Below are 26,879 nucleotides of genomic sequence, written 5' to 3'. Positions count from 1 at the left end.
TATTCACGTACGAAAGGGATTACAAAAACAAATTATCAGAAATTTACGCGTATACAACACTAAATGCATTTACCGCCTACTTGGAGCTACCAATCGGTTTTTTTCCGCTTACGGTGAATTGCGCAGCACTACAATCGCGGCCCATTAGAAAGAGAGAGAGAGAATATCGGTTAGTGTAAATTATAAATAATAAATGTACGACGAAGGGGAGAGTATACGCAGTGCACGTGAAATACCGTCGCGTTCAAATTATCGCACTCGATGCCCGATGGTGGTCCGCTCGCCCGAGTCCGTCCGCGGTCGAATTCTTTCACAGACGGATTCCTGGGTTTCGGGACGCGACAAAGTTGAGAAGCTCGTCGCTGTCCTCGCACACGAAGGGCTTCACGTGGTGGCAAGCCACGTCGTGCCATTTGATGCCGTCATTGTAGAAGTTGTTTAAGATGGACAGGCAGGACTCGTCGTTACCCTGCAAATGTGCGAAATAATTAAGCCTCCGATTTTTAATTAAAGTTTCGTCTTCGAAAAGAAGACATACGTTACAATAACGCGTTATGAGCGAGCTTCTCTTTCAAAGTTTTTGCTCTTGTAGTTTGGTATATGTTATCAAAATTACATCAATTTTAAGTTATTTAAAGAAATTATTAAATCAAAAATATCTTAATTTACTTAATCATTGAAAGGAATTCTCACAAATTTAAACTAAAAATAGAGCCTCTTATGTGAGTGTGAATATCCATTAAAATTTATATCTTTTTTTATACAATATTAGAAAGTATAGAAAGCTTTCAAAAAGCAGTGTAAAAATATAGAACTCTGAAACAAAGTATAACTATGTCTTACAAGGGGAAGCCACGTACTTTAGGGGTCACGAATTGAAAAACGTTTTTACATAGTATATATGTATAACTAGTACTCTACCAGAAGAGTATTTGAGCAAAGGGATAGGGCACAACGCTCAATTATTTCCGAGAAAAAAAATGTAAGTGCACAATTACTACGTTGTCGACTCAAGTTCAATTCCTGTTTCTCGCATTTTTTTTTAATTTTTTCATGCAATAACTGTTTATTTGTGTAAAATAAAGTTAATATAACCAACAATTTTTGTTTTCTCTTTATAATTCGCATTTTTGAAAGGCAATTAAAAAAATTTTTGTTTGTTAACTTTATTTTACACACGAATAAATAGATATTGCATGAAAAAATTTAAAAAAAGTGCAAGGGACAGGAATTGCGAACTCGGGTCGATAATCGTGCACTTGCATTTTTTTCTCGAAAATGGCTGAGCGTTGCTTTCCCTTTGCGCCTTATCCCTTTGCTCAAGTATTCTTCTGGTAGAGTACTATACTATGTAAAAACGTTTTTCAATTCGGTGACCCCAAAAGTACGCGGCTTCCCCTTGTTAGTTTTTAATATGTTTCTACAAAATATAAAAGACCAATGTAGATTAACTTCAATCTCGGTTTAACTTACTTTTTATCTTTTTCTAATTGTTAGAATTGTATATAAAATTGTATAAAATTGTAAAAGACCGATGTAGATTAATCTTGGTTTAACTCACTTTTCATATTTTTCTAATTCTAAAAATTAGAAAAAGATAAAAAAATAAGTTAAATTGGACTAATCTATTATACATTAGGAGAAATAGGTATAAGTGCACGATCTTAAATAGCTTTTATACCTATAATTGATAGCGCGAGGTTACGAGAGCAAGACGCCGATAAAAATTACTAAAGGTTACATATATGACAGCGGCGATAAATCCGGAAATGCCAAAGTATATACTTTCACTGTACCCTATACGAGAATATAAATCAGAGTTTCACGGGGTCAGCGCGCCTGAAGGAAAGCGCGCTGCGGAATCGGATGGCGCGTTCAGCGAGATCGCAACACGAGAAACTTCCTTTATTTCTTCAATTTATTAAATCTGCTTCAAACCATCTTATTTATATTTGGCTAAAACGTGCGTGCCCGAGATATTAGAGTGCCCGTTGTATTAGAGTCACATGTAACAATGATATCGAAGTATGTACAGCAGTATAGTATAGACTTGGTCGTACACGGAAAATGCGTTCCATATTATATAAATCCGTTATACGAGATTATATACATATATGGATTATGTATGCATATGGAAACACATATAATAGATGTAAGGTTTTATTATAAAGAATGTAAAATGATTATTAAAGATGTAGCAATAAAATATTTGTTATTTTACTTTAAAACAAACAAATATTAAAATTTTTCCGTTGTGTTGTACGAACCCGTGTTATATGCATGAGAATCTACTGTATTTTGAAGCAAAGTCTATTAACAACACTGTAAAAAATTTTTGTAAAATTTACAACTATTATAGTGGGTAATTTGAGACCCACTATAATAGGTGTAAATTTCCACACATTCTTAATTTGTGTAATTGTAATACAAAATTACTTTTTCCTTCCGTACTGTAATTTTACAAAATTTTTTTACAGTGAAGTAAACTCTACCTGTGCAGCTTCACGGTTGTCTGGCTGCGGTTGACCATATCCTCCAGTGTTGCTCCAGTCTCCGGAGTTACGCTGGGTCGTCGGTCCGATCTTGGCGCCAGAACCGGACCAGAACCATCCGTTAATGTTCTGGGGCTGAAGATCGGGTCGGTCGCAGCCGTTGAAGTTGCACTTACGGCCCGACGTCCAAATGTATCTCACGTTTCCTATAATCAAACGACAACACTGTTGTATTTTGCGTGGCAAAAATTAAAAACTCCTACTTTTATTCAATTAACATTAACCGGGCTTATAATTATAACGTACGCGGCAATGAGATATCTGCTGGGATTAAAAATATATTTTCGGATGATGCAAGAGATTTTTATGTAGACCCGTGGGGGAAGTAATTAAATTTCCCATTGTCTGAATAATGGTGAGGTAAGTTAAATCGTAAGGTTAACGACCTTTCAATCTCTGAATGATAGCTCGCAATGCATTGATTATCTTTACCCGGATGTCCGCATCACTGTGACCGCAATAAGAACTTCGTTCCTTAACTATAAAATTATCCAAAATGTGACAGTAAAATTTAAATGAGAATCGAGGAAACGCGGATAAATAGCTATCATTTTCTTAATAAGGCCGGATGTCTTAATCAAATAATGTCTTATTATCCGAATAATAGCTCGAACAACCTCGTATAAAATGTCACGTCCAACTTGATATTATCATTAAGAAAAAATACCGATTCACGTATCTCTAACCCGTATAATAATACATGATATAATTGGTTTGCGACATTAATCTTTTACGTTTATACACTGAGAAAGAAGTGTTCGGTATTTGCGATTATAATTATAATACATATAGTAAAATAATTAGGTATGGTTGGGATTCTTATTTCTATATAGTTACTAGTATTACTGCTATAATACTAGTTAGTATTGCTATAATATAGTATTATTTTACTATGCAATTATAGTCGCAAATATCAAATATTTTTCTTTCAGTGCGGCATCTAACAATAAGTAATGCGATTGCTCTTCGAAGTTTTCGCGCATCCAAACCCGCAGAATTTCGTGCAAATTAATTGAGATAAAACGCAGCGATGCTATGTAAGCTCTTCGAAGGCATCGAATCCACGTTTCATTATCGTCCTATTAAATGCCATGAATTAAGCTTCTCTTAACACTTCCTTATTGTATCTTGATAGATCTATCTGCGGTTTCCTGTGGCACGCGAAATCAGCTTTCCATCCGATAATTAAACGAGTCGCGTCCGCATCTGCGTTTGTCGCATAATATTACTAACGCGTTTATATATTACTAATTATTATTGGTTAATTTGATTAATAATTTTAAATTAATTTATTAACAGTTATAATTTTACCATTCCTTTCTCTATATTTTTAAAATTATATTACTATATAATACCTACCTAATACCAAGGAACAAAAATTTAATCAAATAACTAATAATTCATTCGAAAAAAAGTTGAAGAAATGAAAGTTTTCAGTTTGCTTAAACAATAGTTTGTACGATACTTATATAAAGCAAAAGTTCACATGAATGTATGATAGGTATATATAAATTATTAATTAAATAAGAAATTAATTAGAAGTCATTACTTGAAAGTTAATAAGAAAAGAAAGCGAAAGAGACAATTGAGGGAGACCGCGTATAGAATCTCAATAAGAATTATCATATAAAAGTTATCTATCTACACAATAAACATAGACAGTGTCAAACAAAGAATATAAAATTTTCTAAAAATAACGAATGCAAATAAACAATTACAAGAATCAACAATTTTGATAAAACTTATCGCAATAGATAATATTGAGTTGGGGAGACGGCTGGTCTAGTGGGTAGAGCGCTAGATTCGTAATCCGGAGAACCGGGTTCGAATCCCGCTAGGCCACTGAGAATTTCTCAGCAGAAATGCTGCCCCCCTCATCTAATAGCGGAGAGAGGTATCCCTAGATGGAAAAACTGGGCTCCGTCTTTCGGAAGAGACGCTAAACCGTTAGTCCAAAGGAAATGGTAATGGTAATGGATGAGATGGATAGGGTTGGGTACGTCCCTTCAAAACGCTCTTCAAACGCTCAGAAACAGGTTGCAGTTGGATAGGGTTGGGTACGTCCCTTGAAAAACGCCACAAGATATACTAGATTGTGAACCTTACGGGGATATACAATTAATCATTACATACAATAGATAATATTGAGTTATATTTTCGAATATTATATTTTTTCGAAATCTAAAGCTTGTTTTAAGCTAATGAATTGCACTATATTATTTATTTTTAACATTTAGATTGCCGCTAAAATTGATTTATGGTGTCGACCTATCAGAAAAATCGGAGTTTTTTATATCACTATATATTTTATGTGTTTCTATATTGCCGGCTTCGAATCTACGTTGAACGGCGTAATAGCCGCTTTATTAGTGGCAACAAACGTCTCGTTATCGCCGACGACTCGCGAGAATCTTCAGTCTCGGAAGACAAATCGTTAAATTGCAGGTACCTACATAAAGTCCCTTTCACGTCAGTTCCTTTTTCTGAGCGGGGCATCAAGCGGTCAAGTGAAAGTGACCCGCTTCGCCGAGTATAGGGGCACACGCGCGAGCATCATAGTCACCCGCGAATATAAATTGCAATTCGAATTCTTCGCCGAGCAGCCGGCAAAGGATCAGACGGGGTCGTAAAGAAGTGACGAAGAGAAATGACGAGCAGTCACTGTCATTGCGCCACCGAATTCGCGGACGCGCCTAATCGGACTCTACTCATCCCGCGAGACTTAATCCCGCGCGGCGAGATGTTGTGCAATCGGGTCTTAAATTGACCGAGGAAGATCCGCTTTTACTTCTCACGCGCTCGGCGCGGCGTCATCTACTTTGTCAGACTCGCAGGATTCTGTCTAGGGATTGCGGCGCGAAAATTCCCTCGCGGATGAAGCGCATAAGTTAGCGACGTTAATGAGATTCCATGTCACTCGCGCCTCTCGAATTTCTGACGCGGATTCTGAAAAGAATGGCGAGACTGCGACTAGCAAGTTTCACTTTAGTTTAGCGATGGAGCTTGAAGTCCGCTTGAGGTGCTCTTGGAGAAAATTGCGAAATATGGAAAATATCGATTATACTGGATCGCGTTCATAATTTAAAAAAAAAATAGTTTTGCGTCTACTAAGTGCGTGAACTTTGTTAGTAAATTATATAATAATAATATATGTGTAAATTTGAATTTCTGAATAATTTACCGTATTTTGCAAACTAATTGACTTGCATGAATTATATCGATAGTTTTCCGGCAGTCTCCGTTTTTTTGTGGATGACGGGTTAAAGCTGACATCCATGGTCAAAGATGACATAATCAGTGACAGTGTGCTTTGTATTTTCACAGAGTACAAATCGCAAGAAGAGCGCAAACATTTCATTAATACGACATTGACACACTTCGGATTATGAAATCTTCAATCGAGTCGAGCGCAAAATCAATTAATTATTCCTTAATCTTTACGACTTATCGGCGATCTGAGTGTTCTTGAAGCGCGTCTTCGCGAATGTAAAAGGATAGATCAGAGTAGCGATCAAACCTTTTATAGCAGTGTTTAATAGCCGAGAATAATATCGCGTTGTATTATTTTCCTTCTCTAATTAAAAGGATACTTACAGGTCGTCAATGGATCGAATGTAATTTTCAACTTAATGTTATAAAACAGAATACATTTTATTATAAAGCTCATTTTTTATTTTGTTTAATTTGACTTATTTTAAGATTATAATCAAGTTTTAATTGTTACACTAAAGAAGATCTAGAACTTAAGACCGAAACGTCTGTAATTTGTATCTATATTAAAGTCACTTTTTTGTATTTTATATCTCTTTATATGGCTTTAACAACGGCGTTTTGCTCTTATTTGCCTTATATTTTAAATTTCATTTATTATTTATTATTGTAAACACACTATTATCGAAGAGCAGCATGATAAAAATTCTGTCAGTAATTTTAATAAATTAAATGACAAGAGTTTTGTTAATTATTTTCACAAAAGTTTAATTCGCATAGAATCATGTATTTTTAATTGCTTATGACTGATGGAAACTAGCCACGCTTGAATAATTTTCTTAAGATAGTATATACTATTAAAAACCATCAGGGAGAATTTGTCATTAAAGCTTGACGTGACAGTGATTGGCTACCTGTTACGTCAAAAATAATAACCGACGATTAAATCTACCATTTATCAATTCTCGACAAACCCTGATCATCGAAATCAGCAATTCGCGCGCCTTTTCTCAAAACAGAACTTTTATTCACGAAGAGGATTATGCAATGTAAGATTGCAAATCTTCATACGGAATCAAAGTGCGAAACTGACGAAGAGTCAGTATATCTCGACTCTGTCATATCGCTCACCTCTCGCTATTCTCTGCTTAATGAATTCGTTCTCCTGAGGGGTCTCCAGGGATACGGCGTCCATACAATGACGACGGCAGATATTACGAGCATCCAGCCAGTCCACCTCGAGATTCCTGGTCGGCTGATGTTCCCAGCTGAAGAAGTACGAGTGTACGACTCCCCTGCCATCTCTGTATGTCGAATGACGAACGCCTGAAAAACAAACACAATAATCGATTATTAATAATATCATTAATCGCATATCTCATTATCTGACAATTGACTCTGCTAGATGTGACAAGTTTGTTGTCAATTCGTAGAAATCTATTACAACAGAAAGAGATATGAAAGTCTTTCATCTATTGTCGAAACAAATTTAACATGGTTCATCTATTTATTTAACCCTTAAAGGCTACATATATGAACCTCGCATATGGACCTTTGATCGCGTATAAAGCTGGATCTAATCAACTAAATCTTAAAGAGTTATATATGAAATAGGGGTAGAAAAGACTGAAGAATATAATAGAATTTAAAAAATTGCCAATAATTAATATTAAATTGTCCAAAAATTGTCAATTTTTGAAAAGTCTCAAGTAAATGACGATTGAGATTCTTATTTTTATAGTTATTATTACTAAAATATAGTGAAAATATTAGTATAATATAGTAAAAACATATATGCATAGATCTTTTAATTATGGTCATTTTCATCATGTTTATATAATAGTATATTTATATTATAGACTTACTATACATAAAACACAGGTTATAGTGTATAAAACCATTTGTATATATTTTAATAAATGCATATTAACCCTTAACTGGCACTGTGGGGTATTAAACGCCCCAGTCTAGTTCAGCTCTAATTTAAGCCCCCCTATAGTACGAAAATGGTACTAAAAAATGGAAGAGTTAAAATATAAGAGTTATGAATTTTTGAGTGAAAAATTTTATTTTTCATACTTAACATTACATTTTAACAAAATAACCTATGACATTTGTTAAAACAACATTCAAAGACTATCTTGGAATTTTTTCAAGTAAAAAAAATCAATAGCTTCCTCGCTTCAAGCATTTTAGTGGTGAGGTCTAAAACGGCCCCAGTGTACCAGCTATGCGATTCTGGTGAAGTGTGCCAGCTAAGGGTTAAAATTATGACAACAATAATGTAATATATTGAGTCAGCTATAATTTGCATTGTTAAAATTACTATAAAAATGTAGTTGGCACCGAAAATAACTAAAAATTATAGTAAAATTGTGGTAACTACAACTATTTTTTTCTCGCAGTGTATACGTTCATACAAATGTCTTAAAAAAAAAAAAAAGAAAAAAAACTCGTTAAATAAAGCTGTCAAACGATTTCAATTCATATCGCAAAGTCGCACTTAATTATAGAAGATCATAAATGGAGCAAATCCTACGCGCAATTATTTGATGAGTAATGCAAGCCAATTTACACAAAAGCGCGAGTTACGACACGAACGTATTCTAATGAATGAAGAGTATCCTGCAATCATTCTCTTTTTCTTTCTCTTTCTGTCTTTCTCTAACTACAGTTTCCAGCGATTTTTCACATAGTTAACCGTGCAGCCGCTAAGTTAGAGCGCGATTACGAAATGTCGCTGGAAATACTTACGGTTCGCGCAACTTCGCGGGTCAGGCAAGGCTAAACGACGTTGGGCACTCACGGCGACAACGCCGAGGAGGAGCAAGTAGATGGCCCTCATACTCCCGGACCTTGAACAGAAGAAGAGAACGTTCGTTTATAAGCGAATTACGCAACATGTGTTAGCATCAAATCTTTGGGCGATTTATTGGTGGATTTAATGATGTAAAGTAAACAGTCGTTTAGGTTTCCCCTCTGGACCCTAAAAGGTCTTCGAATAATTCTATAAACATGTAGCTATTTATCTCGTAAAATATTGTAATATTATGAAGTTTCACAAATTAAAATTTCACGTCTTTATCTGTATTTATAATATTCTTCCTTTATTTTATATTTTTGTCAAAGTAAGAAGTGTCTGATTGTTAATGTAATTGTAATGTAATTAGGAAGATTATTTTAGCTACGTATACGTAGCTAAATCGGACACCTCTTACTTTGACGACAATGTAAAATAAAGGAAAAATATCATGAATGCAGATAAAGACGTGAAATTTTAATTCGTAAAACTTATTCATAATATTATAATATTCTAATATAGAATCACTACATTGCTTTACACAGAATTTCTAAATGTGAGTGTTTCGAATTCTAAACCCATCGCCTCTAGACAAAATACGATCATTAATCAACGCAATGCCGCAATTTCGTGTAACGCGCGTTACATCCGCGATGCAACATGCCTGAGAGTGCATTCATGCATACGCTTAACGCAACGTGAGCGAGAATCATCACGATTATTACTGCAAAGACACATTCTGAAAAGCTGTGCAAAACTCGAAAAATTACACTGAGAAAAAAGTGCTTGGTATTTGCGACTAATTGCATAGTAAAATAATTATAGTTCAGGTTCTTATTTTTATAGTTATTATTGCTATATAATATTAGTAAAAATACCTAATACATAAAATAATTATATCCAAAAATCTTTTAATTGGTTATTTTCATCACATAATAGTAGTATATTTATAGACTTACTATATAGAAATCACAGATTAATGAAAAAAACTATGTATAATATAATACATGGTTGAATAAATTGCATGTTAAAAAAAACTATGACAACAATAATATAGTATTGAGTTCAACTATAATTCACATTGTTAAAATAACTATAAAAATGTAGCTGGCACCAAAAATAACTAAAAAAATTATAGTGAAACTGTGGTAACTGCAACTTTTTTTTCTCTCACAATTAGTGTATGCACTTCAGATACATCGTGAAAATATAATAATAAGTTCTTCTAAAAACCAGTTTTTGAAAAAAGCAAATTAATGTAAATGATATAATAAATCTATAATACATTTTTTTACATTTAATAATTAATTTATTAATATTATGTATATATATATATATATATATATATATATACACACACATATATATATGATATATCGATTAAAACACTGCGTATTTAGAAATTAATCTTACAATGAGAACCCATTTCGAAGAATCTGTCGCTAGAAAGAAGAACACACGTGTTCTAAATTCAGAAGAACAAAAGAACTCCCACACTTGGATAATAACAAGACTTCGTACTACTTTTTGTGTAACTACTTTTTGTATTAAACTTCTTCAACTTTTCGAAGTTTCGCGTATTTGTAATCACGAGAAAATCAGTTTCTTACTTATTGCAACGTTTAGTTTTGCTTGTTGGAAAATATACCAAAGATATAATTAGAAATTTAAGCCTATATAATGGAAAGCCTTGACAACAGCAGCTCCAACATACATGCTTTTATGCAAATGCTGATTACGTACAATTCAGGGCACTCAACAGAAATACCAAGCCACGTGTCGTATATCGAGGTAGTATTATGGAATCCTCAAGAAAGTCGACAATTCTTTGAAACGGGAACGCTGAACATTTGCCAACGGCATTGAATGTGTTCAGCAGTTCGAGGTTACGGGGTTACAAGGCTTTTATGATGCTCGCATGCGCTGAATTTGCAACCAATCCTAATTATCAAAAATTTTTTTTACGGTCTTTGCGAATTTTTTATGTAATTTTTATCGCCCCCATTATATGAAGAAAGAACTGATGAATTTACAATTGATTTACACATGAATTAAAATTAAACAACGAATTAAATTTAGGAATTTGACATCAAAACGTACATATATTTTTTCTGTGAAATATTTTTAAGGAAATATTTATACATATATTCTTGATGACTGTTTATTAAGAACAGTTCTCGTTATATCTCTTTTATAAAAATAATTATTTTACATAAAATGATATCGGCCGCTTTAAAAGATGGTATCGATTCGCAGAACTGTTTTTATAAATTATATATTATTAAAATATGGAACGTAACTTTCAATTAATCAGCGTTTCAACTCGATTCAGTTTTAAAACAAAACAAAACGACCAGCTAGCGGATCGAATTATAACTTCCAGATTGATCTCGTGCAATATATACGTAAGTGTTGACGCTTCGTGGATGGTTTTACTGATGACTGTCATCTATCACCAGGACAAATGCGAAGCGAACCACTTTCTAGGAGAGCGACACGACAAAGCCGTTAGCAAAACGCATTCATAGAGCAAGCGAATAAAAACCTTTCTATAGTTTCCCCTAATCATTGTTCCGATTGCCAATCTTCGGTTCGGACAGCAATCAACAGTACTTTGCTCGGTTTTAAAAGCTGTCGAAGAAAAACGAGCCGTACGTGTGTTTTCTCGCAATCTTTTAATTTATTTAACCTAAATAGACGTGAATGTGCTTTCAAGGAATCCTTCAAAGAACAATGCTTTCACATCAAATACATTCAAACTGAATAAAATAAGGAAACGTGATTAATTTCTTAACTGCATTATTAAATTAAACTCATTTTTATAATTTATAATATTAAACTTATAATAACGTAAATAAATATAAACTTAATTAATAATTATTTAAATAAATATTTATAATATTAAACCATATAATATTAAATATCGTTTTAACCCTCCGAGAACACATCGGGTCAATTTGACTTTTTTTTTTGCCAGAAAAACGTTTAGCCAAAAATATTTAAAAAAAAAAAAAAAAAAATTTTTTTCGTAAATTACGTTTTTTTCAAAAGTACAATCATGGGTCAATCTGACCCTACACACACTTTGATCGTCCACCATTTTAAATTGACGAGTGCAATCAGCTTGAAAAAATTTTCAGATGTACTTGGAACATTGTTAAATCAATTGATATAAATAAAAAGTACCGTTGGAATTATTTACATATTTAAAAAAATGAAAAAAGAATTTTTTTTTAAATAATTTTTTTTTGAATTTTTTTAAATATGTAAATAATTCCAACGGCACTTTTTATTTATATTAATTGATTTAACAATGTTCCAAGTACATCTGAAAATTTTTTCAAGCTGATTGCACTCGTCAATTTAAAATGGTGGACGATCAAAGTGTGTGTAAAGTCAGATTGACCCAGAGTGTTCTCCGTGAATGAAAAAATAGGTGTGTTCTCGGAGAGTTAACAATTTGATGAAGTTCAAGTAAAATTAAAACTTTTTTTCTTTTTTTAGATGGTTGTAAGAATGAGTGATTTTATCTATGAAGAAAAACTTCAATTTTCAGTTAAGTTTTCAAACAATTACTAATAGGAAGTAAAGATTATCGAGTTAAATGAAAGTTGACGTAAAGAATACTGCCAAAAGTTAAATGCTGAATTATTTATTATTTATTATCTAGTTTAACAAACTCGTATCTCTGACATAAGTACTCAAGAATAGTGTACGGTGATTTGAACTCGCTAAATGTATAATTCAACAGCATCCATATTCATCAGTCATCATACATCAAAGACCCGCGACTCCTTCTTTTACTATACTGCCAATACATTACGAAGATAATGAGCGGTTTTTCGTCGCCGAGATAAATGGAATTTTCGCATTATAATAATCATTAATATTTACATGACATTGATGACGAAACGCGACCATAAAGACAAGGGATCCGAATCATGATCCAATCAATACAGTTAAATCTCTCGGAATTGTTAAGGCAATCCTGGTGAAAAAAATTAATATTTTCTCAGAAATTTTCTAAGAATTTCTCATATTTTAGATTTATAAAAAATTCTAAAAAAATAAGATGCCAAATTTTTCAGATACTTTCAAAAATAATTGGATGAGAATTTTCGGAATATTTCCGTATTTGTACAGTAAAAATTTCTGATAAATTTCGCGGATTTTTTTATATTTATTATATTTAGATTTCTGCAAAGTTGTGTTGGCGGGAAAAATCTGAACTATTTTATTATTACTTTGTCTGAGTTTTTCTGAAAAACGTTCCAATTATATAAAAGAATCTTAAAAATTCTGAGAAAGTCTAGAAATTTTCATAGAAATTCTGATTAATAATATGAAAAATTCTGAGACATTTTGCCACCAGGGAATGTAAAATCATCCACCGTACATTTTCCTATATTCTTATTCAACTTGCGCGATAGAGCGACATCCTCCGACAACCCGTATCGTTTTCTTTGTGCGCAGCCGCTAATTAAGAATGGAAGCGTAAGAATTATTGTGCCGCCGTAATTAACGCACCATGTGACGTGACGGCATATGTACACTGCATCAATTAAATGTATATCGCGTGAAATGAAGTGTCCAGATTGAAAGTTAATAGCTCACTATATAGAATAGAGGTTGATGGGTCATGATGAGAGCTGCAGGCAATATTTAATGAGATAAAAACCGTGAATATAATGGTCGCTTCTGGCGAATGAGACCGGAGAAAGGATACAAACATACAAAGTCGAGTAAAGAATACATTAAATACATTGAAGATAAGACTGATGTTAACATCTTTTTCACGTATCCATTTAAATTAATATTTACTATTTACTTTCGCTCCATAATTTTACTTTTAAAACTCTTAAATCGGAGAGCCTTTCTCCTTCATACAGAATTGAACTAATATTCCGGAAAAAATACTCCATCTTTATATTTTATTATTATTACCATATTATTTCCATATACATATTATACATATTATTTCCATATGTATATTTTTCAAATAATCTTTATATTCTAATTATTTTCTATTACCATATTATTTTCATATATATTTTTCAAATAATATTGAATATGAAAAAATTGAAGTTTTAAAGACTGACGACTGATGTTATAAATAGCAATTATGCTGTATAATTGGTAATAATTGAAAATGTTTATCAATATTACAGTTTTAACAAGAAAATATGTGCATATACTGAATGTATGACGTACCTACATCGCAATTTAAAGAAATATCCACTCTAATTTAATCCTTTCATGTCACGCTTCTTTAGCAAGCTAATTGATTGCATTTATCTTTCGTATACTTTTACAAGCATACTTAGAAATAAAACTATTAAATACTCGTCAATGTGTACTCTTTGTCATGAAATCTATGTAATTCCAGCAGGTAAAAGAATTAATGATGTTTTAATAAAACATTATTAAGCTTCTTCTCTCCATGTCAACTCAATCTTCTCATAACATTGACATAATCAACAATTGCCGAGTGATCCTGGCGAGTAATTGCCTTTTTTTGTTGGGGTTACAAAACCCCCTCGGTCGTTGCCTCGAACTCTCGTCACTTGACACTCTTGACAGTCTTACATCAACGGTTCGTGTTCTTGGCTATTTCGATACTTCACCGAGGCGACATGTGCATAACATTAAGATATCATAATTTTCCGATGAAAGAATATATTCTCGACACGAATGCGCCATGGATTTGGTTGCTATATCCAGTCTGGTTGTGCAAAATCCCTTGCAAAAAAGTTTTTCTATGCGCGAGCACCTCATTAATGTGTCCTCGCTGAGCTCACCTACGCAATTTTCCTCTCTGAAACGCGTCTCCTTTCAAAAGCAGCCATTTTCCTTTTTATCTTGCGCTTCACACAAAGCAGCTTCGACGCAATCAATATTTTGTGATTAAAGGGTATATTTACAAAGCATTTTACTTTACGTCACGCAATTCACGCGATTTAGAACCAAAATTAAAGTAAAAACTAAAAATTAGTTGATTAATTTAAAAAATATATACATTTTGAATTATAATTTTATATATCTATAATATATATATATTAAGTTAAAAAGTTGTAGCTAATAAACTAATAAGCTAATAAATAATGCATTAATAAACAGGGACATTATTTTGATCATATTTTATAATTTAATTAAAAATTATTTTTCTTTTACTTTTAATAAAATTGTTGTCCTTCTGAATGGTCTCTTAACCTTTATATTATCCCTTTTTTAAGTAAATTTTTTGAAGAAGCGTTTCCGTACCTAATGTTATTTATATCAGAAACTTTTTTGTTCTAAATTCAATTTCTTAATAAAACCCTGAAGTTTCATTGACCTAACCTGGAACGCCCTGTATACATATATAAAGATAAAATTCTCGACTTTGTCTACATCTCAAATAATAGTGATGTACACATAATCCCATTTACTTTTTCTCTAAATATATTTACATGTTTACAAGATACGAGTAATGAAATGACATAAAAAATCAAAGTCAAGTCGAATCAACACTCGTGCAAAAGTATACGAAAACACGGCAACAAAATGCTAATTTTTCGCGAACTCGTGTGTACACGCGTGAATACATCGCAATACGCGACACGCATAATACGCCACACGATCGTGTTAAGTAACTTGTGGATGACACACGGGGCATGTTTGAGAAAAGAATAAAATTAGTTGGCGCCAGTTGGGGTCCAGTCACGCCGTGATCACATATAGGCTGCTACGCGTCGATCGGTTCACTCGTTAAGATTAATTACAACGTTGCTCTTCTGTATATATAACTAAAGAATAGTTCCTAATCGAATTTATATCTTAACTAAAAGTTACACACGCACGTAACGCAGTCTAGAATAGGAATTATAGTTCCTTGGCTTCTTACAGATCTAATCATGCCGCTGTAAGTAGCTTCTAACCGAGACTCTTCTCACGTACATTATCGTCTCTCATTGCATCCAAACGCGGAAGCCCCCGACGACGTTACAATGTATCGCTATTATATAAAGCAACGGCTAATTAATGTAATTATAAGGTAACCACTAATTCATTGTTGCGCGTCATTATATGTTGCTCCTCGCAAATCGCGAGACAGGACATTTCGTCGGTTCTTTAAAGGTATACGGAGGTGTTACGTAAAGACAATTAAATCATTGCCTTTATGTACAATAACCATCAGGGAGGACGGAACTAAATTTAGCGGTCGCTGAAAATTACTCAATATTATTTCATTTGTCACTTTAGCAAGGCATAACTTTGTAGAATATAATTACGTCTTTCGTCGGGCACCTTTATCAAGAAATAGGCAGAGAGAAGTATATATATTTCAAAGAGTGAAGCTTATGTCAAATTACACTGAGAAACCCATGTTGTTGAATCAACTAAAATTATATCCAACCAAAGATTTTAATTGATTCAACAAAATGGGTTCTTCAGTGTACGAAACTATTTGGGCTTCTTGTTTTGAAACTGAAACCAGAGTCAAAATGTAGGACGTTATAATTTTAAACAAGACACGTATAAAAGCGTAATAAAATTGTATATTAATAAATCATAAAGATAATAAATACAGTAAACATCGTACATGATCTTATGAAATGGGTACAAATGTGATGAGATTGAGAGACAATGTCAGTGCGCGCCGTTCAAGATCAGCGGCTTAGAGAGGATTATTGGACGATCGCGATGACTTTAGAAACGAGTCTGAATCGTCCACGACCAGTGAAACTTGATGTGATTTTGCAACGCATCCTTTTTTCATCTAATTTTTATCGGGCAAGCTGACTTTCCTCGTATCACGATTGCCAGTCTCGGCGAGGGGGGCTACTTTCTAAACCGTTCGTGACACTCGCGTCACGAAGTGGCGGATGAGCATCGCCATCGAGGATATATCGCGTTAGACCTCTTTCGGATTTCTGCAGTGTGTCACAGCGTTATTATAACTGAATCAAGCACTTCAAAAATAATGTAATAGTAATTCGAGAAAAATTAGCCGCCCAAACAAGAATCAGATAAAGAAGATGCAATTATGTTACAAGATTAGGTCAAGTCTTGCCAATTGACAAGTTCAAAAATCAAAATAATTAGTTGGACAAATTATGAATATGCAGTATGTAAAAGCAATTAAATGTAATACTTGTAGTAAATGCCGTTGTATCGTTAGGTAGTATTTATAAATTAGAAATAAATTTTTTTATCGTTAATTTTTTAGCTTATTTGCTCTATTTTTTAAATTAATATTTTATTATTTTATTAAGTTTAAATAAACGAATAATATGTTATCTATTCAAAGAAACGATACCCTCGAACCATATTTTATAAATGCTTTCACGAATTACAGCCATTTTTATAATTCTGTCGACTTTTTATATTATATATATTATACATATATATAAAATCTTCCTCGATAAGACATAATTTTTTGAAAATGCGCAATATTCATTTTGTCAAATCATTAATTTCTTTAAAATAATAGCAAAATGGTTATTTTTCTTCAAATTCTTTTATCCCTGTCTTTCGATGCAACGTAATCCTTGTCCATTTTAAAGATAAAAAGACTAAATATTTACGTTTCTAAAAATTCTATAGAAAGATGGCGTGAAACTTTTAAGATATTATTTAGTACTACGATTATTTTCTGTGTAAAATAGAGTTAAGCAGCGGAACAATACATTTTAATGGCAATCTGGAACTAAAAGATCAAAACTTAAGCGTTTACAATATCTCGCACACTCGTTCAGATTTATCTTATTGGCAAGTCTAGGTTTTGAGTCGATAAAAATTTTTTCCAGCGAATGCAAATGAGCGTTGTTTTATAGTCAATTGAAACCGGAGAATTCCAGAATTCCGGAATTCCGGAATGTTAAATTTAAACGCGTATAGAAATTAACCATTGTAATTAAAGCATTATGTAATCGATTATGTACGAATGAATAATATAATGCAAAATTGTATATTATACTCGTGATATAACTTCAGGAGGATCACCCAAGTTATATCACGAATACGTTATGAAGAACCATTAAATTTGCACGCAACGTTGCACATTATATCAAAAACGTGAATAAAAGATATTAATATTACAACTGTAAAATTATATTCTTTTATTTTAAAGAAATTGGATTAAGAGATATCGGCGATGAAAGTACGATGGACTTTTGATAAATAGGATATTTAAGGAGCAAAAGTCGCAGCTTTATTCTCATCGGCCAATCGACACGGTACATTAATCGAAAGGAAAGTTGTTCCAGTATCGACTCATTAGTCTGGTTATTCTCACTCGGTAAAAAATGGAAGACACGTGCATCGCCCGAGGGTTGCCGTGTACGAAGAAGAGTCCGTGCTTCGTGTTATAATTTTGAAGTTCGAGCTACCGGGCATACATTTTTATTCAGCGCGAAATTGCTATTATTGCATTAATTAAGGTGCGTACTCTTTCACTTTTTCGCAATTTATATGCGTTATTCCGTATCTTCTTCTTATACGATTATATTGTTGAATCACTAGGATATTTAAATCAGTGACAATCCAGACAGCACCATATGTCCAAAATCGGGACATAAAACGTCTTTTATAGACATAATATCATAAGATATCTTAATAATGTCTTAAAGATGTCTTATGTCCCGATTTTGGACATACATCCTCTCTGGGAAATTTAATATTCCTTTAATATTTTGTATATATAAAAAGTATATCGCGCATATGAAAGTTTAGCTCGACCGAAATATCGATCTCAGACTATTTAAGAAATTTGTAAGTAAAAAAATTTCTGATAATACCTATCTAAATACATCCCGCGTACGTCTTACCTGCTTGTACTACGCACAAACTTAATTGAAAGTCTCGAATTATCTGATTTTATTCATTATGGAACTAACCGCTCTTTGCATCAACATTCTAGCATTCAGGTACCATAATGTCCTCGTATGTTTATACCTACGTGAACGTTACAGACGCGCATGATGCACTTATTTACGATATGAAAAATATCAAGATGCAATACAAAAACTATTTCTCGATGTTGGTATAGCGTACTCGTCAAGACTTTGCCTCGCGGCATAACCGCAAATAATATCATGAATATCGACCGACATGCTTTATATAATCATAAATTTACTATTACGAATAATGGAATTATACATAAAGTTACATTTTATCTCTTCTTTCCTGGAACTTATACAACTAATAACTGATCAACTCCACTTTTTATAAATTGCTTAATTTTAGAGTATGAATTTATAGCTTCATCAATTTTCTCTACTTTTTATTTCGCAGGCTTGATCAGTTTGATTTTTAAGAGACTCAAAATTAATAAATCGTGAATTCCTCTCTACGGATAAACTTTCTTTAATTAAATTTTATTTTGTCGTAATTTATACATCGGAAAACTCGCTACGTTTTACAATATTATCACTTTTACTTTACTTTACTTTATGTTTTTTGTCATGTGATATTAACTAATTAACTGTCTACAGCTAATTGCGAAGAGATTCGTACGGCACGTTGTTGCGAAGGAAAATTTCATACACACTTTTCGCACGTTGTTTTCTTTTCTTTTTTCTGTATAAGGTTTAAGCAATCGTCAGGAAGACAATGCGTGCTCGACGTGTTTGCCTAATACTTGCGGTTTGCTGTGAGCTGTGAAGGCACGCCGCATCTTCGAGTGACGAAGATTAATAATATTCGCGGTTGAAAACATTATGCTCTGGCCGTTTACCCCGCCATTCTCGTAGAGGTATCGATATCTTAACGGATCGTACCTATAATTTAAGCGTACGCAGCAATCGCAGCAGTACAGCAATTTGCTTCGCACATACTAGTTACGTTGTAACAAGCTGCGACGTAACAATTTACCCGATATACTTGCGCGGCAGTCGTTAAAATAATCATAATGATCGTTCAATTATGGAGAAACGTTTGTGTTCCGGACAGTGTACGATATTTGCAGTGTGACACAGAATCCCTCGTTGACCGGAAGTACGAAATATAATTGCAGAGAAAAAACTAAAGCCTTCCACTTTCCTTCTGCAAATCAAGGAATATAGAATTTGTATTAAATATTGAATCACATTAGAATGTTGAACACATTGAAAAAGTAGAAATCTATATATATAAAATAGAATGTCTGTATGTATGTATGTTTCTTATACACTCTTAAACTATTCGACCGAATTTTTACCAAAAGTATATAAAATAGGGGTAGAATTTTCCGGGGAGTGTTATCGAATGTATAGTTCTTCGTTACCGATTTTTTTGAGAACCGGTATCCGAAATTTTTCCAATTTTTCGGGAAATAATTGACCAAATCTTAAAAAATTGTATACAAAATAGGGGTAGATAGAATTTCCCAGGGAGTGCCATAAACTGTATAGTTTTTCGTTACCGATCTTTTTGGGAATTGATATCCGAACTGATAAAGGAATTTTTTTTTATTAAGGATATTAAAACACAAATGAAGTCGTTTGAAGAAAAATGACTCCCGGGCGAAGTCCGGGTATAACCAGCTAGTAGAATATAAACTAAAGAATTTAAAGTTTTAATCGTTGATAATTAACAAAAATATGTATGAAAAGTGTAAAAAGGAAAACATTCCGTATATTTGGAGAAAGATTTGTTTATTAGTTTTTTTCATATGTGAACATTTTTAGATGTCTATATGTAAAATGTAATAAAAACGAAAACTAATTCCTAATTTTTTTCGGTGAAGTATTTATACCCTGGTAAAAAAATTTCTCATATTTTCTCAGGAATTTTATAAGAATTGAAACTTATAAAAAAATTCTGAGAAAATATATATTTCTCAGAATTAATTGGATGATAATTTTCGGAATATTTCAATATTCGTATGTATAAAAATTTCTTATAAATTGCACAGATTTTCTCATATTTATTCAGATTTTTACAAAAATGTGTTGGCGGGGAAAATCTGAAATATCTTTGGGGATCGTGTCGTTGATCGTGAGATGATGATGATGATCAAGAGGCGTGTATGGTTGGATGATGTATGTATATGTGGGGGATGTGTTCCCCAAATATACCATGCAACTCTCTGCGAATCGCGATGGTGAGACTCCACAATATATGCCCAAATCGATCTTGTCGATGAAAGCGTCAATCAGCGCAATGAATATTGTTCGCGTTTTGCCTGATGCACGCCGTTAATTAGTGTAGTCCCATCTTGGTAGTGGCACATGCGGTTACCACAATCTTTTATTATTTTGTCTGAGTTTTTCTGCAAAACGTTTCAATTCGTACCTATATAAAAAAATCTGAAAAATTCTGAGCATTCTGAGAAAATCTAAAAATATTTGTATATTATAAATTCTAACTAATAATATAAAAAATTCTGATATTTTTTCCACCTACTTTCTACTTGAAAATAAAAGTGGATTAAAAGTAAAGAATTAAACTTTTGATTGTCGAAGTCCCTCGAAGAACTCATACGCTGATTTGCCGAAACCACTGTCTCAGCTACAACGATTATTTTTACTTGGACAAGTGGTGACGGACGGTCGCGGACAGAATCGAAACTGTCGAACGAGTCCGAGCAGTCGTCTGACCTGGCGTCGAGGTTTCCCGGTATTCGCGCGACACGGCCGTCGTCGCCATTCACGCGAAAGAACCAGGAACGAGAATGAGAATGAGAACCGTAGGTGTAGGATAACGAACATCACGGAGGCGCGAGCGCTCGTATACATACCTATACGAGCGTATACGCGCGCGTGTATGCGCGCGCGAACCACATCGCGCGTCGTGACCGTTAGCTGGCCGGCTTTACGTCCAGCCGGCTCTCTTCCAGGAGTCTCTTACAGTTCGTCCGAGGTTGGACTTTTGTTAACGGCAACGTGCCGTCGTGCCTGTCGACGTATCCCGCATACTGCGGGCCGCACGTCTGGATTCTGGGGAATCCGACTGCGCGCGGCAAAAACGAGACGGGTCCGCTCCGCGCGAATCGAGTCCGCGAGGAGGAAAGAGCTCGCCGGACGAGAGCCGAGGCTGTCGATCATCCGCTTCTGTCGAGTATCGGCCGGCGATTCGGCTGCGGCGGAGTCTATTCGGTGGGATAATCGCGGCTTTGTTCCACTTTGCTAATGACTCTCAGGTCGATGCTCAAATAGAAATGCGCTCGTGACTCATATTCGGGATCTGAAAAGCGGAGATAGCGATCTCGAGTTTCGGGCCTTTAATTATGCCGAGCCTCAGTCGAGCGATCTCCGCTTGGCCTCCTCATAATGACAGATGTCACGCGAAATTATGTCCATTAGTTAAAATCACGCTCATATCTTGCATATTTGACACAGTTTTTTATTTCGCTCATTTTTAACTCTCGTTCAACAGCTATTACCGTTATCTTTACAATGTACAATACTATATTTTACTTTCGTGTCTCAAGTATATATATGTATACACTGTAATATATATATATATATATATATATATATATATATATATTCAAATACAGGTATCGTATGGTAGTGAGGAAAGGAGTACCGTTCTTTTTAGCATGTGCCATATGTGGAACGTGTGGAACGTTATGCGTATTGGTATCAAAACTCTTGACTTTCTATATTTACACTCTCGTATTCCTCGATAACTTGTGCTTTTTAATTACTTTAAAGTCGGCAACATAATTCAGCAGTTAACTTTGAAAAATTTATTAAACCATCTTTCCTAAATAAATACAATATTTAACATAACAATAAATAGAACAAAATTGGAAGAAAATAAATAAGGTCTGTACAATTTTTTAAAAGCGGTTGAAGTTTTGCCGACAAAATCGAAAGATACACTATTCGAGGAAACGTTTACGGATCCGTGAGATCCTTCGACGATAATTTCACTCTCTGCGGCATTAACTACTGGCCACTTCACAATAACGATATTAATCTCCTTCCTCCTATTTTGTTTCGCGTAACGAGCTGCCGTTGACGTGTCAACGTTAACTCGTTACCTACATAAAGTGTCGAAATCCCGTGATAGCGCCAAGTGTACAATCGTGTATGCTTTCCACGCGTCGCTTTGTGCAAGATCGTCGCAATTATCGTAGTTATCTTAAAAGCGCAAAGTTTATCTGACAAGGAAACATGACGATTTCGCGAAGAAAAGTATCTTCTCGTTTTCCATTGGCTCGGCTATAGAACTTGGCTATAGAAGAAAATATTTCTTCTATAATCTCGATTTCTATAACATATTAAAAGGGGAGAGAATCTTCTCTAAATCTATTAGGAAAGCACATCAGAGAAGCGCGCGAGTAATGCGAAAAAAAGTGAAAGGAGAATTCGAAGGTGATGTGGATCATTAGAGGAGTAGTCAAAAAAGAATTTGCCTCACGTAAATAATGTGTTTGGCGTTCCACGTATAACGAAATGCATATAACAAAATAAATTAGTAATATAAAGACATTATAAAAATGCGGACGCGTGTAATCCGCATGATCGTTTATGTAATCGTATCTCACTTGAATACCGCGGCGTAGTTGAAAAAGGGTAAAATGTCAAGAAACATTCTTGATACAAAAAGAAGCGTATATTTCGAAACAATTATTAAGAGCCTCAAATCCCCCGGTGAGAGGTATAACATGTAAAGTTTTTCTTTTTTCATAGCTGATTTAAATAGCATAAACGACCGAAACATTCTGACATCAACTTCACATGCTTCAAACGAAGTAACATTTTACTAATCCAAGGAATTTTATTACTCAAACTATTAGCTCATAAAGTAAGATCAGTTAATGACCGAGGAATTAATTTGAAACTCATAAATGGTGAAAACAATTTCATAGAGTAATTTTTCTAGTTACGACATGTAAAGAGACCTCGTTAACTTTACGATATAATTAGTTATTAATATTTTTTACTAGTAATTAAAATAGATAGTTTGGAATTTTCTGAAATTTTGTCTCTTTCTAATTCACTCTCCATCTCTTGAATATTGAATTTTATTTCTATATTATTGAATTGCAAGAAAGAGTGCACACAGAGAAATATTTTACTTACAAGTTCTTCTTAAATTTTATTAAATTTTTTCTCTTTACTAAGATTATTTTATTAAAATTATTTTCTCCAAATATGAAGTTTGATCTTAAATCAATCTGCATTGTTACTATTATCCGCATTTATTTAGGTATCCGAAAGTATTTCGGTTTCTTGTAAAATACCGACAAGCATCGTTCTACTCGAGTGCCTTCTCAACGTTCGAGATTAGTGAGGAAACTTGCAGAACAGGACGAAAGCAATTGAAATAAGGACACGTAACTAGAGATGATGGGCTGTCTGGCAGTTTCGAAAATGCTTGTGAAATGCGGTCACATCGAGGTAAAAAAAAGTATGTTCAAGGTCAATAACATGTCAATAACGTATGATTGATTCGATCGCTTCACGTAATTAATTTGCACAAGTTTTCGGCGAATTGTTTTTATTTGCTGACTATCTATAAATCGGATAAACCTTTAAAAAGAGTATCTGAAATTTCTGCGAAAAAAGTGACAAAATTCATCAAAAGACCAAAGACCTATCGTTAAAGTTTAGGTAAGAAACTTTCAGACATTCTCAGACATCACCATGTCCAAAATCGAAACATAAGACGTCTTTTAGACGTCTTATAATAATTTTAATACAGTTTTAAAGATGTCTTCAAAACGCCTTGTGCCGATTTTGGACATGCGTGCTGTCTGGGTCCGTATACGAAATTTAACTCGACTTACAGATTATAACAGACCCTCAACATCCATCTAATCTTACATGTAACTTTAAGCTCACCAGGTTTTTTGCGAAGTTGTGAGCATCGTGAAAATTACCCTGCTGTCGCCGCTGTCGGATGCGAAATCGAGCGGATCCGTTAACTACAACTCCCAGGATGCACCTTGCACCTATAAACTTTCACGAGCGACCCTTTACTTATCTCGTTGATGAATCGCGCGGCGAAGACGTCATGCGAGATGTAGGATAACACGAGAATATTTGTCTCGTATCTTGACACGAATTGTTATTTCTTTATCCTCAACACGGATATTTATAAATTAAAAACGGTGAAACGGCGAGAGATTAAGAAAGTTCCGCGAGTAATCGAGAGAATGGTTCAAAGCAGAGAACAGCGACGTATTGCCAAATAATTTCAATGTAAAATTACATTTAAAAATTGGTTATCAAATTAGACTGAAGAATAATTGGATAGAAGAATAAATTAGACAGAATTGTCTAATCTACTACGCGAATATCGTCTCTATAATTACGCACTTTCTTCATTAACAGGCCTCGTCGTCTGTCGGCATAAAAATAATATTGTCCACCTTTCTACCCATTATTAACATAATTATAAGATGCATTGGAGTTTTCACTATATCTAAAAATTAATAACAAACGGTTAAGTTTATATACGACTTTCGATTTTGAGAAAACGACACTGCACTTTTCGAAACTTTCAGCTTGAAACTTGGATTGCATATTAAAAAATTACAACATATAATGCATTTCTCGAAATTTTTTCCATAAGAGCATCGACATCCAATTTATCAGAAAATCTATCATTAAAATTAACATCAATAGAATGATCTGCATTAGATGCGCTAAAAATTATATAATTCTAGACAATTATTCGTTAAATTTTCTAATGCAAAAATGAAAAAATCCGTTGATTGTAATTTACTTGAAATTAAAATAATGTCTTGCGTCAATCAAATCGCCTTGTATATATCAAGAATTGAATAACACACGTCAGAGTTAAGATAACTCTCAACTGCATTAAGTAACAAAAACTCGTAAATCGCTGGCGCAACGTCTATTTTCTTTTCGACGTATTCTCGCGCCCGAAATGGGGAAGGTTCTAACAAAGACAGGAATTTCCCGAGCTCACGTTAATGATTACGTCATATCTTCGGCGAGCTAACGCTGCCAGTTCGGGTCAAAGCTCAGATTTTCCCATCTGCGATATTCTGAGATCTTAATTCCGAGAATGTAATACACGCGCGCATTGATAGAATCAGGACTTAAAACCGGTATAATCTCGGAGAGTTCAATGCTCGATGTTGCACAGAAAGATGCATTTTACGCCTCGCGTCTCCATCGTCGTCAATGTAGAAATTGGGATATATATACATTATTGATCATCAATTTATGAACATTCATAGAAAATTTCTGAAATTTTAGATAGAAAAATGAAATGCAAAATTCAATACAAACTCTTCCGATTACAAATAAAACGTTAAAAGCGAGAAAGAAAATTTACAAAATCTACAATGGAGTTATGTACTTAATAAATTATTAAACTTTTCTATTCCATTCTCAAATGAAAATTATTTAATATACGAAAAATATTCACAGTCGATCGTCTCTCCATCGAAATATTCCGAAGTTAATATTGACACGCCGCGGCGCCGATATCGTGCAACGTCGAGACGTGAGCTCGCATAATTCTCGAATAAAATATCGCACTTACTGAAGAAGCAGCGATCCTCGAAGATACAATAAGGTTTCGAAGTCGACGATCCTCCTCTTCCTGCTGTGCCGCCTCTTCCGCTGCTCAGGACTTACCTAGGGACGAGCTGCTGAAGAAGAGCTCTCAAGTACCAGACGACGACGACGACGACGACAAAAGGAAGATCGCGGGTTCGTGTGATGATGCTGGATCCGACGAATCGGAAATACGGGGAAGGAATGAACTGGCGGACGGTCGCGATGAGCCGGTATATAGTCGGCCCACATTCCCTAGTGGTACGAGTAACCTAAATTCCTCCCACCAGAACGGGGCATCATCCTCATCAAGTAGACGCTGGGTCCTTCTCGTAGGTGGGAATACAGCCCCACCTGTGCGTGCCCCGTCGTTGTCGACGTGCACAGTCGTACCCGTACACACCGGTTCGCATGGCGCTGGTATTATCGTCCACCTTTGTCCCCCTTCGTTACCTTCGTCTTTGCCCCGTCCCAGGTCGAGCGAGACCGACCGATCGACCGACCGACACTCGTCGTCATTTCGAAAACTCCTCTTCTCGTCTCGGCGATACGATCCTCGAGAGCGCGATCCGTATATCCCATAGAGCGAGGGAAAAAAAAATCTCGTTCAATGGCGATCGTCCTGATTCGCCTTGTAAATGTCGAGTTATGCAACAGTACATTTTGTCGGTGCAGTCGTCAGTAACGCGTAATCGGCCAAATATTTATCGCGTCAATTGGGCAACGTGCTGAATTAACGTGGCGTACGTTTGAACGGGAGTGACCGACTATCTCGTCCATTAGAACGGGTTCCATTCAGCTTTCGTCTACAAGTGGCGTATAAATGTTTCGAAATCTTATTATAGATGTCACGAGACATTTGGACACCCG

At 34.4% G+C, this 26,879-nt stretch overlaps 1 protein-coding gene across 1 annotated transcript; it reads right to left on the bottom strand.

Annotated features, from left to right (window-relative positions):
• LOC112452202 lies at positions 1–26,226 on the bottom strand. Its single transcript, XM_025012304.1, has 5 exons — positions 25,996–26,226; positions 8,517–8,617; positions 6,894–7,088; positions 2,493–2,698; positions 1–469 (listed from the first exon to the last, which is right to left on the bottom strand). Exons 2-5 carry the CDS (start codon positions 8,605–8,607, stop codon positions 311–313), a joined length of 651 nt encoding a protein of 216 aa, XP_024868072.1. The 5' UTR covers positions 8,608–8,617; positions 25,996–26,226; the 3' UTR covers positions 1–310.
• Between the last annotated feature and the right edge of the window lie 653 nt (positions 26,227–26,879).

This window comes from Temnothorax curvispinosus, unplaced genomic scaffold (genome assembly GCF_003070985.1).
Source record: "Temnothorax curvispinosus isolate PA1 unplaced genomic scaffold, ASM307098v1 QBEX01003057.1, whole genome shotgun sequence".
NCBI lineage: Eukaryota > Metazoa > Arthropoda > Insecta > Hymenoptera > Formicidae > Temnothorax > Temnothorax curvispinosus.
Note: the sequence above shows the minus strand (reverse complement) of the source record. Positions and strands in the feature narration are given on the sequence as shown.

Coding starts and splice junctions, on each gene's coding strand:
- LOC112452202 (XM_025012304.1), bottom strand. CDS start 8,607: ATGAGGGCCATCTACTTGCTCCTCCTCGGCGTTGTCGCCGTGAGTGCC. Junction 7,089..8,516: donor CCCGCGAAGTTGCGCGAACC/GTAAGTATTTCC, acceptor TTTGTTTTTCAG/GCGTTCGTCATTCGACATAC. Junction 2,699..6,893: donor TAAGCAGAGAATAGCGAGAG/GTGAGCGATATG, acceptor GTTTGATTATAG/GAAACGTGAGATACATTTGG.